This window comes from Myotis yumanensis, unplaced genomic scaffold (assembly GCF_028538775.1).
Source record: "Myotis yumanensis isolate MYYU_CA2020_CCGP unplaced genomic scaffold, mMyoYum1.0.hap1 SCAF_4, whole genome shotgun sequence".
Lineage (NCBI taxonomy): Eukaryota > Metazoa > Chordata > Mammalia > Chiroptera > Vespertilionidae > Myotis > Myotis yumanensis.
This window is the reverse complement of record NW_027223755.1, coordinates 431,762-445,897: the sequence shown is the minus strand read 5'-3', so window position 1 is coordinate 445,897 and position 14,136 is coordinate 431,762. Positions and strand designations below refer to the sequence as shown.

Here is a 14,136-nt window from a genome sequence, read left to right as displayed (position 1 = left end):
TTCTTGAGTCAAGGTAATGAGGAACTCAGTTAAAAGTGGCATCAGTGTGATGGTGAAGGCAGGGGTGGGCCCTCATGTCACTGGGGCAGTGCCCACTTCCAAGCCTCTTATTCTGGCAACTCGGTGTAGACTCGGTCCTGGTGTTTTTCGTTGGGAGAGGTAAACATTTTGAAGCATCTGGCCAGCAGTGCCATGCTCTCCAGTAGTGCAGTGCCGTGGAAAGTCCATTGGCTTTGGGATGAGATGGACCTGGGCCCTAACATTAGGTCTTGTACGTATTGGTTGTTTAGACTTTGGAAGATTGTACTTAATCTCTCGGAGTGAATTTTGTCATGTGTTAGATGAGGATGATCACAATCATCCTCATGAGAAAAGCATTAATGTCCGTCTACTATGTAAAATCCTTGGTCATGTAATAGGTGTTTAATAAAAGTTAGCTAGTTATGCTGTCCAAATCTAATAAACCAGGGAGATTCTAGAAGATTAATAAGAGACCAAAAAGAAAAAAAATTTAAGAGATACATCAAAGAATAAAGTAATAAGTGATTGAAACAAAAATTTTAGCTAACCGGTAATTTTATATGGCAGCTATGTAGAGAGTATAGTGAAAGAAAGGATGAGAAATTAAGCATATGGCCAATTTGCTTTGTATTACATGTGACTTTATCTTCCTCACCCAAATTTTCTCATTTAGTCTTTTAGGGAGTGGAAGGGACGGGGAGAGAGAGAGCAGGGGTAGAGGAGAGAAAGGAACACCGATTGGTCGCTTCCCCCACACACTCCTCTACTGGGGCCGAGCTTGGCGCCTGCAACTGAGGTACATGCCCTTGACCCTTCAGTCCGAAAGCCCTAACCACCAAGCCAAACCAGCTAGGGCGATGCAGCAGTATTTTATTTTTCATCTTTCTTCCAAAGAACTGAGTTACTTCTCCCACCATTGACTTTGTATGGAAGGAATAAAAGTAATTATTATATTCACAGATATTGGGTGCATGAATAACAGGATAATAAAAGGATATTGAAAATTAGTTATTGATAGATTACAGTTGTTTCTGAGGATGACAGGGAGCTAACATATGAAAATTCAGTCATGTTTGCCTTCAGATGCCTTGAACTTAAATTTGAATGAGAGCACCTGCTAATGAGCTTGATGCAATGAGCCATGTGATTAACGAGTCATTCTCTAAGGTCACTCACTTTCTAACTCTTAGGTCAGTGTTAGAGCCTGTCATCAACACAGACACTCTCTTTAAAAGAATAATCAAGAGTAAGAACCATGCCATTGCACTCATGTGGGGTATGAAGCTGAGACTCAGGCACAGACAGCATCAGGGCCATCACCACAGGGAGGGGGTGGGAGGGTCCTGGGGGTAAAAGGGGCCAAGTCCATGGTGACTGGCGATGGTTTGATTTTGGGTGGTGGGCACACAGGCAATATACAGACCATGTATCATAAGAAAGTACCCCTGAAGCGTATGTGATCCTATTAACCAGTGTCCCCCAATAAGTTAATGAAAAGTGAAAGAATACATAATTTGGGTAGTTTTCATACAGTTTACCAATTGACAAAGGAAATGGAAAAGGCGCAGGTGTCAGTGGATATGGTCTGAATCCAGCAGCTTCAGCACTTCACCTGGAAGGAGAATTTGAAGCCTCAGGTGATTGGAGAGTCTCCCCATGTCCCCAGGGGCCTTGTTTAGCTCAGTTTCTGAGATGGCCCCGGAGGAAGTTGGGTTTGGTTGTTTGAGGTGGAGCATCAGCATAAAACATCTCTGCCACGCACTGCACCACAGGATCCTGTCTCTCTTCATACGCAACACTAGCTACCCTTAATTTAGAATTCCTTGGATTTCTTTCTTTGAGTTAACTCTTTTATTCTGAACTCTTTAACTCTGAAACTGATGTCTTCAGAAATACTCATTGCAATAATTGGGAACACGCTCACAGGTAACACCTGTGTGATTATACATCCATCAAACTCTAAGAGTAGTTTTTCATGTTTTAGTGACTGCTGTGGTCTTGAGAAAGCTTTTAGTTAGCAGGTGTTATTCCTAGTACTGCCTCAGAAGTAGGATTGAGTCAGTTACCCTGCACCTCATAAATGCCTTCAGTGTAGTGGTCAATAAATATTTGAATTGGTTGGTGTGTCAAAACAGAACTCTTTCATCAGTCATAACTCAAGTAGAAATAGAGGCAATGAGTGAGAATGAAAAGGATTAGGAAAATTCTCTTTTCAAAATGGAATAGCAGAAAATATACTTTATATTTCAAGTCTTAAGGGCCATTAGGATGAAAATAAAAATATATTGGGAGCTAATCTTGGTTTGGTGATAGCTAACATCTCCAGGCCACTGTCTAGCTGAATTCATTGTCTGTATTACTTGACGTTGCTCAGTTCTTCCATGATTTGTTCAGTTATGTTTAGCTATATTTCTTATGCAGGAGGATAGCTTATACTTATTTAGCTTACTTCACCCAGGAAGCAGCTGTTATTTTTAAAATACAATCCAAGCTTAGAGTATGCTATTCTTTTGGTGGTTTAATTTTATGTTAAATTTAAACTGTAATTCCTGCTCATGCTTTGTCTATGCAGAATACCCTCCGAACCCTACACCTAGAGCTCCCAGGATGCTGGTCATTAAGAAAGGCACTGCCAAGGACTTGCAGCTGTCCGGGTTCCCCGCCGGAGGGGCTCCCCCGTCGCAGCCAGTGAAGAATGGGACTGGCCCCAGTGTTTATAAAGGCCTGGTCCCTAAGCCTGCTGCTCCGCCCACAAAAGTAAGCTCCACAGGGTAACCACGACAAGTTTCAGTTGATATCAGTGGAATTATTTTGGGAAAATAGTGTTAGAAAATCTACACTGAATTATTGGATTGTTTTGTTGGGAACTGACTTGTGTGTCACTAATTTTAATTCTTTAAATGGCGTGTGTTTGTCGTGTGTGTTTTCTGGTTTTAGTAGTAAATGAAATCTGTAAAACTTGTTTTGCTAGATGCATCTATGACAGTGATGGCGAACCTTTTGAGCTCAGCGTGTCAGCATTTTGAAAAACCCTAACTTAACTCTGGTGCCGTGTCACATAGAGAAATTTTTTGATCTTTGCAACCATAGTAAGACAGAGACATATATATATATATATATATATATATATATATATATATATTTATTTATTTTTTTTAATTTTTATTTATTTTTTGCTAAAAGTATTACAAAGGGTATTACATATGCGTCCCCCCCCCCCCCCGCCCTTGACAATCCCCTGCCCTCCCTTACCCCCCAGTGCAGAGACTTATATTTTTGATATTTATTTTATACTAGAGGCCTGTTGAACGAAGAGATTCGTGCAATAGGCCTTCCCTTCTCCTGGCTGCCGGCACCGGTTTTCCTCTGGCACCCGGGACCCAGGCCTTCGCTCCGGCCGGAGCCGCCTTCCGCCTTCCATCTTTGCGGCTCTGGCTCGCCTTCAGTCTTTGCGCCTTCAGTCTTTGCTCCGCTGCTTGGAGCCTACATATGCAAATTAACCGCCATCTTTGTTGGCGGTTAATTTGCATATCTCGCTGATTAGCCAGTGGGAGGCGTAGTGAAGGTACGGTCAGTTACCCTGTTTGTCTATTATTAGATAGGATATTTAAATGCCATTTAACAAAGAAAAATCAACCAAAAAAATGAGTTCGTGTGTCACCTCTGACACGCGTGTCATAGGTTCGCCATCACTGACCTATGATATATTTGCTTAATAATATATAATGCTGTTTTCTTGGTGTACTGTCTTAGGTTTTTGAAACTCCCACTAGTGGTTTCTTGACAATAGGTAAAAGAAATCTCATTTTAGGTTTATAAAACTGAAAAAAATTGCAATGTCATTAGATGTTTTTATTTGAATACCACACTTTGATTTTATTTATAGAAAAAGATGCAAGAGGATCATGTGGTAATGATTAGACTAATACAAAAATATTTGCTTTGTGAGCCTCATGTAGTCACCTTTATTTTATATTGTTCACTTTTCCTCTCTTCTGTGTAATCTTTATTTTTATATATATTAATGTTTGTGTGTGTTTCTTTAGCCTACACAATGGAAAAGCCAAACTAAGGAAAATAAAGCTGGGACTTCTTTCTCTCATGAGTCTACATACGGTGTTGGCAACTTCAATGCTTTTAAATCAACAGCCAAGAATTTTAGTCCATCAACAACGACAGTGAAAGAGGTATGACATTTGCAATTATTTCTGAGGGATGTAACGTTGTAATCACGAGTTTCATTAACAGAAATACCCACAAGTTCTTTTACAAAACTTTATTGAGAGATTTCTCCTCTACTTGCTGACACTTTTTGAACATTAAGTAGGAATGAGTTTTAATGAAAATTTTCAAAAACCCAAAATGTAGACAAAATAATACCCATATACCCAGCAACCAGAAAGACTAATTAAGAATTAGGAAAATGACAGTTTAGACATTTTTGATAAAGTTATGCTATGCATATGATATCTGAACCTTCACGGAAATCGAGGATTTGTATGATAACATCTTTAGGGGCTGATGGAAGCTTTATTAGTGCTAACACTTAGGGGACCGAGGGAGGGTGAGGGGAAAATGCACATTATTGCACTGGCGTGAGATGCCTGCTAAGCTAAGTATTTCTGTGTCATTTGACCAGGTTCTGAAACTTCAATACCAGGGAGTTTTCTGACCAGTTTAGGGTCAGAAGACACTTGTGACTCTGTCCTTAGACTTGAAATGGCGCTGGGTGGGAGCACTCCTCGTGCACTGGTTCTCCATCGTAGACCTTCAGAGTGTCGGTGGAAGGACCAGCGTGTCAGCTGGTTGGTTGTGGCTGAGATTCATTACAGTCTTACAGACCTTTTGCCAACAGTTAAGCGTTACGGTTTATTTCTGTGGTGAAGAATCTGATACAGAGTTCTAACGTTCTGTTTTCTACTGTAACCCACTGTCAAAACAAAACACTGAAGGAAAAAGGATGTCAGTACATGATTCTTCTCCTCTTCCCCCCTGCTCATCCAAATTTCCCCTGGTGAAATCCTACCCGATAAAACCCTGTGTGTGCCTGCATGTAAATACATGCAAATAGATCTTATTGGAGCTGTTACTAGACCTTGAAGCTTAGCACTGTGGGAGATAGCATAAAACCCTGCTTTTCTATGTATTGTAGAAACGCTTTAAACAATTTCAGGGTTTTTTAATTTTTTTTTTTTTTTTAATATATTTTATTGATTTTTTTACAGAGAGGAAGGGAGAGAGATAGAGAGTCAGAAACATCGATGAGAGAGAAACATCGATCAGCTGCCTCCTGTACACCTCCCAACTGGGGATGTGCCCGCAACCCAGGTACACGCCCCCGACCGGAATCGAACCCGGGACCCTTCAGTCCACAGGCCGACGCTCCATCCACTGAGCCAAACCGGTTTCGGCTTTAATTTTAATTTTAATTAAAAAAAATATTTTATTGATTTTTTTTTTTTACAGAGAGGAAGGGAGGGGGACAGAGAGTTAGAAACATCGATGAGAGAGAAACACTGATCAGCTGCCTCCTGCACAGCCCCTACTCGGGATGTGCCCGCAACCAAGGTACATGCCCTTGACCGGAATCGAACCCGGGACCCTTCAGTCCACAGGCTGACACTCTATCCACTGAGCCAAACCGGTCAGGCCTAAACAATTTCAGGGTTTTTTAAAGTTTTATAAAATAGTATTTAAACTCCTAACTTCGAGTCATAGTTCTTTGTGTTATCAGACCTTAATTGTTTCTGGAATAAGAAAATTTTTCCTTTTTTTTTTTTTTTTGAGAAAATTCTTTTGTTTACTCATCTAATGGGGTAGCTAAAACATGGGGCTAGAGGAAAGTCTTTGACATAGACCTTAGCATCAGTTTTGTATTGTGGATGAAGGTGAAAGAGGAAGTTGTGGGTGTTTTGAACTTGACATTGACATTAGTTCTCTGTCTACATATTTATCAATATTTCTGAATTTTTTTCTTAGTGTAATCGCTCCAATTCCTCTTCACCTGTTGACAAACTTAATCAGCAGCCTCGTCTGACCAAGCTGACACGAATGCGCACTGATAAGAAGAGCGAGTTTCTGAAAGCGCTGAAACGGGACAGAGTGGAGGAGGAGCATGAGGATGGAAGCCATGCTGGCTCCGAGAAGGTGACTCTTGGTTTGAATAATGGGTTGTTGAAATATCTGGGCAAATGCCAGTGAGGACCCTTGCATCGACTTCAACGACTTTTTTTTCTAAAGTACATTTCTCTCATCCGAAGTTCCTGTGCAAAAATAAAATTGAAAAATTCCTGTTCAAATATGTCTTTTTGTTTTCCCCATGTTGCCTACTTTCATCCTTTGGGCTTTTGCCTTTGTTGAAAAATGTAAATATTAGTTAATAAGCTGTGTGTATCCATCATAGCTTAGTTTGTGTGTGTGTGTGTGTGTGTGTGTGTGTGTGTGTGTGTGTTTTAAATATTTACATATTTTAATTGATATAAGGGAGAGGGAGGGAGAGAGAGAAAAATCAGTGATAAGAGAATGGTCATCGCTGCCTCTGGCCTACCCCTTACTGGGGATTGAGCTGCAACCAGGGCATGTGCCCTGGCCAGGAATTGAACCAGCAACCTCTTGGTTTCTGGGTCGATGCTCAACCACTGAGCCTTACTGGCCAGGCCATCAGATTTTATCTTAATGAGAATGTCTTCTAAATTTAATGATTATAAGTATTACATTTATATATTATCAATGTAAGAGAACTGGGACCTATTAAAGTTTTTAACAACAGTATTCTCTAACCCATTCTTTTTTAACTCCCTAAAATTCAGGATGAAGACTCATTTAATTTGCATAACAGCAATAGTACTCACCAAGACAGAGATATAAACCGGAACTTTGATGAAAACGAAATTCCACAGGAGAATGGCAATGCCTCGGTCATTTCCCCACAGATCATCCGGTCCTCAACCTTCCCACAGACGGATGTTCTTTCAAGTTCCCTTGAGGCAGAACACAGGTTAGTATTTATTTTTACTTCTCTGTATTTTTTATATTCAGGATTTTGATATTATAGAAATGCTGTGATTCATTTTTTAACAGTCTTATTGAGATATAGTTTATATGCCATACATTTCACACGTTTTAAAAGTACAGTTCACTGATTTTTTTAGTCTATTTGAAGTTGTGCAGTTGTTGTCAGAATCTAGTTTCAGACAATTTCCATTGCACCCAAAGGAACCCCGAGCTCATCTGCAGTAGTTGCTCCTCCTTTTCTCTGTCGTAGGCAGCCCAGTCCACTTCCTGTATCTGTAGACCTGCCTTTGCAGCGTATTTCATATAAGTGGGGTCCTAAAACCTTGTCCTTTATGTCTGGCTTCTTTCTCTCAGCATGTTTCTAGGCCCACAGACACGACAGCACCTGTCACTTCTTTGCCCCTCTTGTTGCCTCCACTACCCTGTGCGGCTCTACTGTTCATGGGCTGATGGGATTGGGCTGTTGGTACTTGCGCGTTTTGTGAATCATGCTGCTGTGAGCATCCCTGTGCACAGTTCTGTATGAGCTTGTGTTTATTTCTTTTGGGTAGACGCCTAGGAGTGGAATTGCTGGGACCGTGCTTACATTTTGAGAAACTGCCAAACTCTTTCCACGCGTTCGAATGCACACTTGACATTCTCATCAGCATCGTGGGAAGATGCCAGTTTCTCCAGGATCTCAGGGACACTTGAGACCGTCTGTCTTTTTGATCATAGCCATTCTAATGGATATGAAGTGATCATCTTGTGTGTGTGTGTGTGTGTGTGTGTGTGTGTGTGTACACATATTTCAGAGAGGAAGGGGGGGGGAGAGAGAAACATCACTGATGAGAGAGAATCATTCAGTTCTCAGGCCAGTGCTCTGTCCACTGAGCCACATTGGCTAGGGCTCTTTTGTGTTTTTTAATGTGCATTGCATAATGACTAACAGCGTTGAGCGTTTTTTTTTTTTATGTGTACTTATTAGCCATTTGTATACCTTCATGGGAGAAATATTTGTTGAAATTCTTTATCCATTGTTAAATTGCATTATTTGTCTTATGGGTGTAAGAGTTATTTATATATTTTGGATATAAGTTTCTTATATATACTAGTATAACTAGAGTCCAGATGCATGAAATTCGTGCAAGAGTGGGCCTTCCTTCCCCCGGCTGCAGCCCCCGCTTCATCTGGAAGGACGTCAGGTCTTATTACGGTAGCATGTTACGCTTTTATAATTATAGATTTACAGATTTTTTTCTACTCTGATTTGTCTTTTCAGTTTCTAAATGGTGCATTTTTAAATAAAAAAACATAATTTTCATGAAGTCACTTTCTAATTCTTTTTTTTTTATTGCTTCTGCATGTCTTGTGTGTGTTGTGAAGTGGGGTTCTCGATTCATCCTTTCCCATGTGGATATTCATTCATTGTCCTAAGATCTGATTTATTTTTTATTGTAAACGTCCAAGAGCACTCTCTGCTTTTATCATTATCGTCTTAAGCATCTTCTAAACAGTGACCTCGTCAGTGATGAGTCTCAGAATTGAGGTGTGTTCAGTCTAGAGTAGACTGTGGTGGTTTCCCCTGTGGCTTATAAGTAAGAGCAGGTATTGGCAGAAGTGGCTCACCCTTCCTATGGTCTGGGAATAAGCCAGCGACTCGGCATCACTGCAGGAAGGAGTTGAGGCTCTTGGCTTTGCTTGTGCATTTGTTATGAATGAAGCAAACTTTCATTGAAGCTTAGATTTTATTAGATCGGTACAGAAATACACACCACCATGAAGGGAGATATTATGGCACCAAACTCTCCGCCTCTGTTGTACTTAGGATTGATCAGATTCCTATTCATTCTACAGTTTTCATTTTTAAAGGCTTTGTTCCAGACATATGTGTGCACTTTTTCAACACTAGATAGAATTCTTAAGTATTTTGGCCTCAATTCCTTTTTAATAACTGAAGCATTATAACGGCTAAAGCAGTGGTTCCCAAACTTATTTGGCCTACCGCCCCCTTTCCAGAAAAAATATTACTCAGCCCCTGGAAATTAATTTTTTTTTAATGTTAATAGCAGTTACTCATCGCCCCCAAATGCACCTGTGGCCATCACCGCCCCCCCTGGATCACTGCAGCGCCCACCGGGGGGGCGGTAGCGCCCACTTTGGGAATCACTGGCAATGAAAAGATAATTTATGCACTTACATTTTCTATTTATGTAACTATAATTGCTTTGTATAAACTGAATTGTTTTTCCAGTGAAAATTCTTACATCCTCTGGGACCAGGCTCAGTGTAAGGTGATACTCGTTAAAGCCCAATTGACTTGACTTTTTTTGGTTTAATGCCAGTTCGCCTTGATTGAATTCCAGGGCAGTAGGGAACTGGGCTATACCTACTGTAGGATAACTTTTAAAAATTTATTTTTTAATTTCAACGAAACCTAAGCTCCATGAGCATAGAAACTTTGTCCATTTTGCTCAGTACTGTGTCTGGCACCTGGCTCACTGTGTGCGTAGCTTCGCTACACGAATGAGCGCACAGCAGGGCCAGGGTTTCTGTCTGCGCTGTGCACTGTGCTGAAGGGTGAGACGTGGGCACGGCAAGGGTGCGGTTCTCATGGGAGAAGGGTGTGTGGGTGAGTGCGGACCTCGCTTGTTTCAGGGCTGTGGGTGGAATAGCTTGACAAGAGGATGGAGTCCTTCATGGGATTAGAGATGACTTTTAACATAGATTTCTAATTGTGGGCGGACACAAGGTTATTACTATTTTTTGTTTGTTCGTTCTTTCAAAATCATTTGTTTTGAAAGCTATTCCAGAAATAGTTATCAATTACAGTCTGGGAATAAGGGCACAGAGGAGAAAATGGGCAGTTAGGAATCTGGACTTTTGTGACATGGAAATAATTTGTTCCATCTGCATTGTTCAGGTTCTCACAGGGAAACAGGGAACGTGGAGATCTAGGAAAAGCAGTGAGAGTGTCTGATCTACAGACTCTGGACTGGGTGGCATCGGGATGGAGGAGAGGTTAGAGGTGAAGACAGTGCATTGGAAGGAGATGTTAGTGGTGAAAAGGAACAGAGAAATAGTTAGTTATGACTGTGACCTTTTGGTCCAGAGGCCATATGTAGTAGCTGAGGAGGCAAAACACCAGATCTCTGTTTCCTTCTCTGCTATCAAGTAGGCAAGATGTTTGACTTATGTAATCTTAATTCTTTATCTGTAAAACACAGGTCTCGTGTTCAATTTTATTTAGAATCTGACACCGATATTCTCTGAGGTTGTTTAAAAAGGCATACAAGTCTACAGCTTAGCTAATTTGTTGCAGGCTCCAGTTGAGAGATGACAGGTGTAATTAGGAGTAACAGATACTTAAGACATAGGATGAATTTCTTACAAAGTACAGTCAGGTCCGTGTAAAACATGTCCATCTGGGAAAAGAAACATTGAAGTCCCCGAGCCAGGTGCACGGCTCTGGCGGCGTGTCTGTGTTTGCCAGCTAGAGGGGGGGGTGGGGTCACGCTGGTCTTTTCTCGCTCGACGCGCCTCAGATGAAGGCCTTCTCTTTAAAAACTGGAAGGAAAAGAGAAGAACCGCCTTAGTCATTGTGCTCAGATCCTGGAGGGGAGCTTCTAGGACAGACAGCCCTGTTTCTGTTGTTACAGAGCCTCATGCCGTTTCACGGTGGTTAGGTGCCGAGGAGGGAGGAGGACTGGCACGCACAAGGGGGGGTATCAGTGGGCAAATTAACTATAAAGTGCAAATCAGGGCGAGGTAGCCCAGTCTTTTCTTTTTGAAGCAGCAAACCTAGCGATGAGCTAGAATAGAATGATTGTGGCGGTGGTAGAGCAGACGGGTACGAAATGCTTTTACTTTTGGTGCACGAATGTAGCAGATTGGAAGTTTCTAGACTGGAGCGCCTTTTGCAGATTTCCAGCCTCTGACCCAGAAATCAAGCAGTTCATTCTGGTCTCATTGTCCAAGGTGTTTTATTGGGCTTCATCGCGTCTGTCTGTTCACGTTCAGGAAGACGTCCGAAGCATAAACTCAGGCCCTCTTTTAGTGCACTAGCATTTTGAGGACTCTGTATAATGGCGAACGTTTCTGTCACGTGACATAAATGGAACTACCCTACTTGGGTGCGGCCTAAGTTCACTGCCTTCCTGCCTCCCCAGACTGCTGAAGGAGATGGGCTGGCAAGAAGACGGTGAGAACGACGAGGCGTGCGCTCCCCTGACTGAGGATGAGATGAGGGAGTTCCAGGCCATCAGTGAGCAGGTAGGAGGCCTGAGTCAGCCACGTTCACTTCCGATGGCCTTTTCTTAGTCAAAACAATGGGTTTAAAAATATGTTTGGAGGATGGGGGGGTGTCGCACAGGTTTCTTCAGGAGTTTATTGGGTGTCACATTATGGGCCATCAGTATAAATACTCGCAGAGCCATGTCTTTGTCATCAGATCAGAACAGAGATGTGACATTCCATTGCTCTCCAACCCAGTGGGCACAACGTTTTTATCAGTTAATTATTTTGTTATCAGTAGGGTTGTGTCTGCCCATCCTGGTCATCACAAGATTTCACAACCAATTATCTTGGTCAGGCAATATTATACAATCCTTGAAACTACTGCCTTATGCTATTGGTGCCTGGTGCAATTCTCATCATGCCTTTCTTCAAATTCAAAGCAAAGCCTTCCAGCAGATGCACCGAGTGGTAAATGCAGCCAGTGGGCTACTGCTCACCAAGCAGCAATAGGCCTCGGTGTGTAGAAGGCTGCACCATTCAGGTGTGTGCGGTACACGCTGATGTTTACACAACACTGACATCACCTCATGGGGCCTTTTGGAGAGCATCCTGCCGTGGGTGCGTGACTGGGTATAGCTGTATAGCTACCCCCCCGGTCTCACCGTCCCCCTGTCTTCAGTTCTCCCTCTGGAAGGTGGTACTGCAAACATTCCCGAGTGACTTACTACATAGCTGACGTGGTCTATAAAAGGTGTGCTTAGAGATTCTGATGAAAATTACCAGTGTCAAACGTTTTTATGAAAGAAAGGGAAAAGACTGAAGTTAATAGAATGTACATTATTATTGTTGTTCGTTATTACTGTTTTTGTTATTAATTTAACTTTGTATCTTTAAAAAGTTTCTAATCTGGGACAACCCCTTCCCAAGCCCCATAGGTGACCTAATTAGCTCTAATTTCTTATTTTCAGAAATAGAAACTAAGTTTTTCGAGTTTCTTAATCTCTGTGGTTAAGCAAGGGGCGGGCTCTATTTTATTCCTTGTTCTTGTGTGCCTTCCTTTTTGTGTGCCTCCTATTGAACACCGCACACCCGAATTGTTCGTACTCTTTTTGTTCCACAAAGTGTGAGCGAGGCAGACGGGGGCGTGCGCGCAGCCAGGTGGTCAGGGCAGTACAGCCGCCTCTGGAGCCGAGGGGCTGCTGGCTCCACACGGGTTAGTCCCCTCCTCGGTGGTGTGGTCGACAGTGAGCGCCGTGCTCCCAAAGCAGGGGCTCATTCCTAGGAGATCTTTTGTTAGACCAGTTGGATCAGTCACTTTGCTGTATTAAACTAGTTTTCCAGAAACAATGTCGTCCTCTGTGGACTTCAGTTTTAACTTTATTGTATTCATGGTTACATTTAATTATTACTCTCTTCTTTTTTAAAAAAAATACATTTTTATTGATTTCAGAGAGGAAGGGAGAGGCAGAGAGAGAGAGAGAGAAACATCAGTGATGAGAGAGAATCATGGATCGGCTGCTCCCTGCACACCCCCTACTGGGGATTGAGCCTGCAACACGGGTAGGTGCCTTGACCGAAATCGAACCCGGGACCTTTCAGTCCGCAGGCCAGTGCTCTATCCACTGAGCCACACCAGCCAGGGCTTTCACACAGTTCTTAACTTGATAGTAACTCCGGGAGCACAGTTTATTTAATTTGTTATTTTTGGCATTTTAGTTGCAGAAGAATGGTCTGAGGAAAAATGGTATTTTGAAAAATGGCCTGATCTGTGACTTCAAGTTTGGACCCTGGAAAAGCAGCACTTTCCACCCCACGATTGAGAACGACGACACGGAGACGAGCAGCAGCGACACGTCCGACGACGACGACGTGTGAGGCCCAGCACCTCGCGGCTGCGTGGGCCGTCCCCGTGCGGCGGGTGGAGTGTCGGTGAAGAACCATAACTTCTGTAGTGAACGCCCGTTAGAGGAGTTTTTGGGGGACTTCGGTATGAAGAAAACCAAGAATGTTGTGTTGGGCTGTGTTGAACATTCTTTCTTTGTACATGGATGTTGTAGAAATGAGGCCTGTGGTGGACCAGCGTGGACTCTGCATCACCACAGCATTTCTCTCTCTGACTAGCAATGTGACGATGTAACAGATGAGATGTTCTCATTTAATAATAAAAATTGTGTAATGTTTTGCAAAGCTTCTGTCTTAAAATGTCCGGGTCTTAAGAAAAAAGGCAGCTTACACTGTTTGCTTGCAGAGCCTCTCTTCGTACAATGGAAATCCTCAACCCACTGTGTGCGCCCCGCCCCAAAGACAATAGCATGTCGGCTAAACTGGAGCAAAGCGCACTCGACATCCACTCCCGGGCTCCGCTGTCGTCCTATCACCTAAAGCATACGCTGCTCTGTAGCCATGTGTAGTTCCGTACCTTACAGGAAAGACTCGCCACACTTTCTTCCAAATTTTAAGACGTGGTTTTCAAGAGCTTTATTTGGGGATGTTGTCAGACCAGGCTTTTCAGAGTTGATGGAAAGAGTTGTTGTGGGAAAACTTATTTTGATAAATTATTACATGAGCAGAAAAACTGATCGCTGACTGGATCTGTCCCCAACGTGGAAATAAACTGGATTTTCAGAACCTTGTCGTGCTCTGTGGTGTCCCGGGTTGGTCTGCACACAGCGCCCTGCTCGTCCTGGCAGCTGCTTCGTTCGAGGCGGCGGCCGTTTTCCGAGTTTAGGGCAAGAGGTTGGGAAACAGCCTTTCTTACCAGCGGCTTCACGCGTCTAATGCCTGTGAACCACTGTGTTTTCATCGGCACATCGATTTCAGAGTCATTTCTGTTCCCCTGCTGGCTGGGAGAGGATGTTTGTGTTTTGATGTTTTCTCTCTTGTTTG

The 14,136-nt window shown here is 42.7% G+C and overlaps 1 protein-coding gene across 3 annotated transcripts in view; it reads left to right on the top strand.

Annotated features, from left to right (window-relative positions):
- Positions 1–13,881, top strand: part of GPBP1 (GC-rich promoter binding protein 1) — a 49,329-nt gene extending 35,448 nt beyond the window's left edge. For 2 of the 3 annotated variants that reach the window (XM_070411717.1, XM_070411718.1), the window contains 6 exons: positions 2,594–2,778; positions 4,068–4,208; positions 6,001–6,168; positions 6,831–7,018; positions 11,184–11,286; positions 12,967–13,881. In XM_070411717.1, coding sequence (XP_070267818.1) covers positions 2,594–2,778; positions 4,068–4,208; positions 6,001–6,168; positions 6,831–7,018; positions 11,184–11,286; positions 12,967–13,125 — 944 coding nt within the window. In that variant the 3' untranslated portion in view covers positions 13,126–13,881. The remainder of the gene's footprint in view (positions 1–2,593; positions 2,779–4,067; positions 4,209–6,000; positions 6,169–6,830; positions 7,019–11,183; positions 11,287–12,966) is intronic. The other variant, XM_070411719.1, reaches the window with a different exon arrangement.
- The last annotated feature ends 255 nt before the right edge of the window (positions 13,882–14,136 follow it).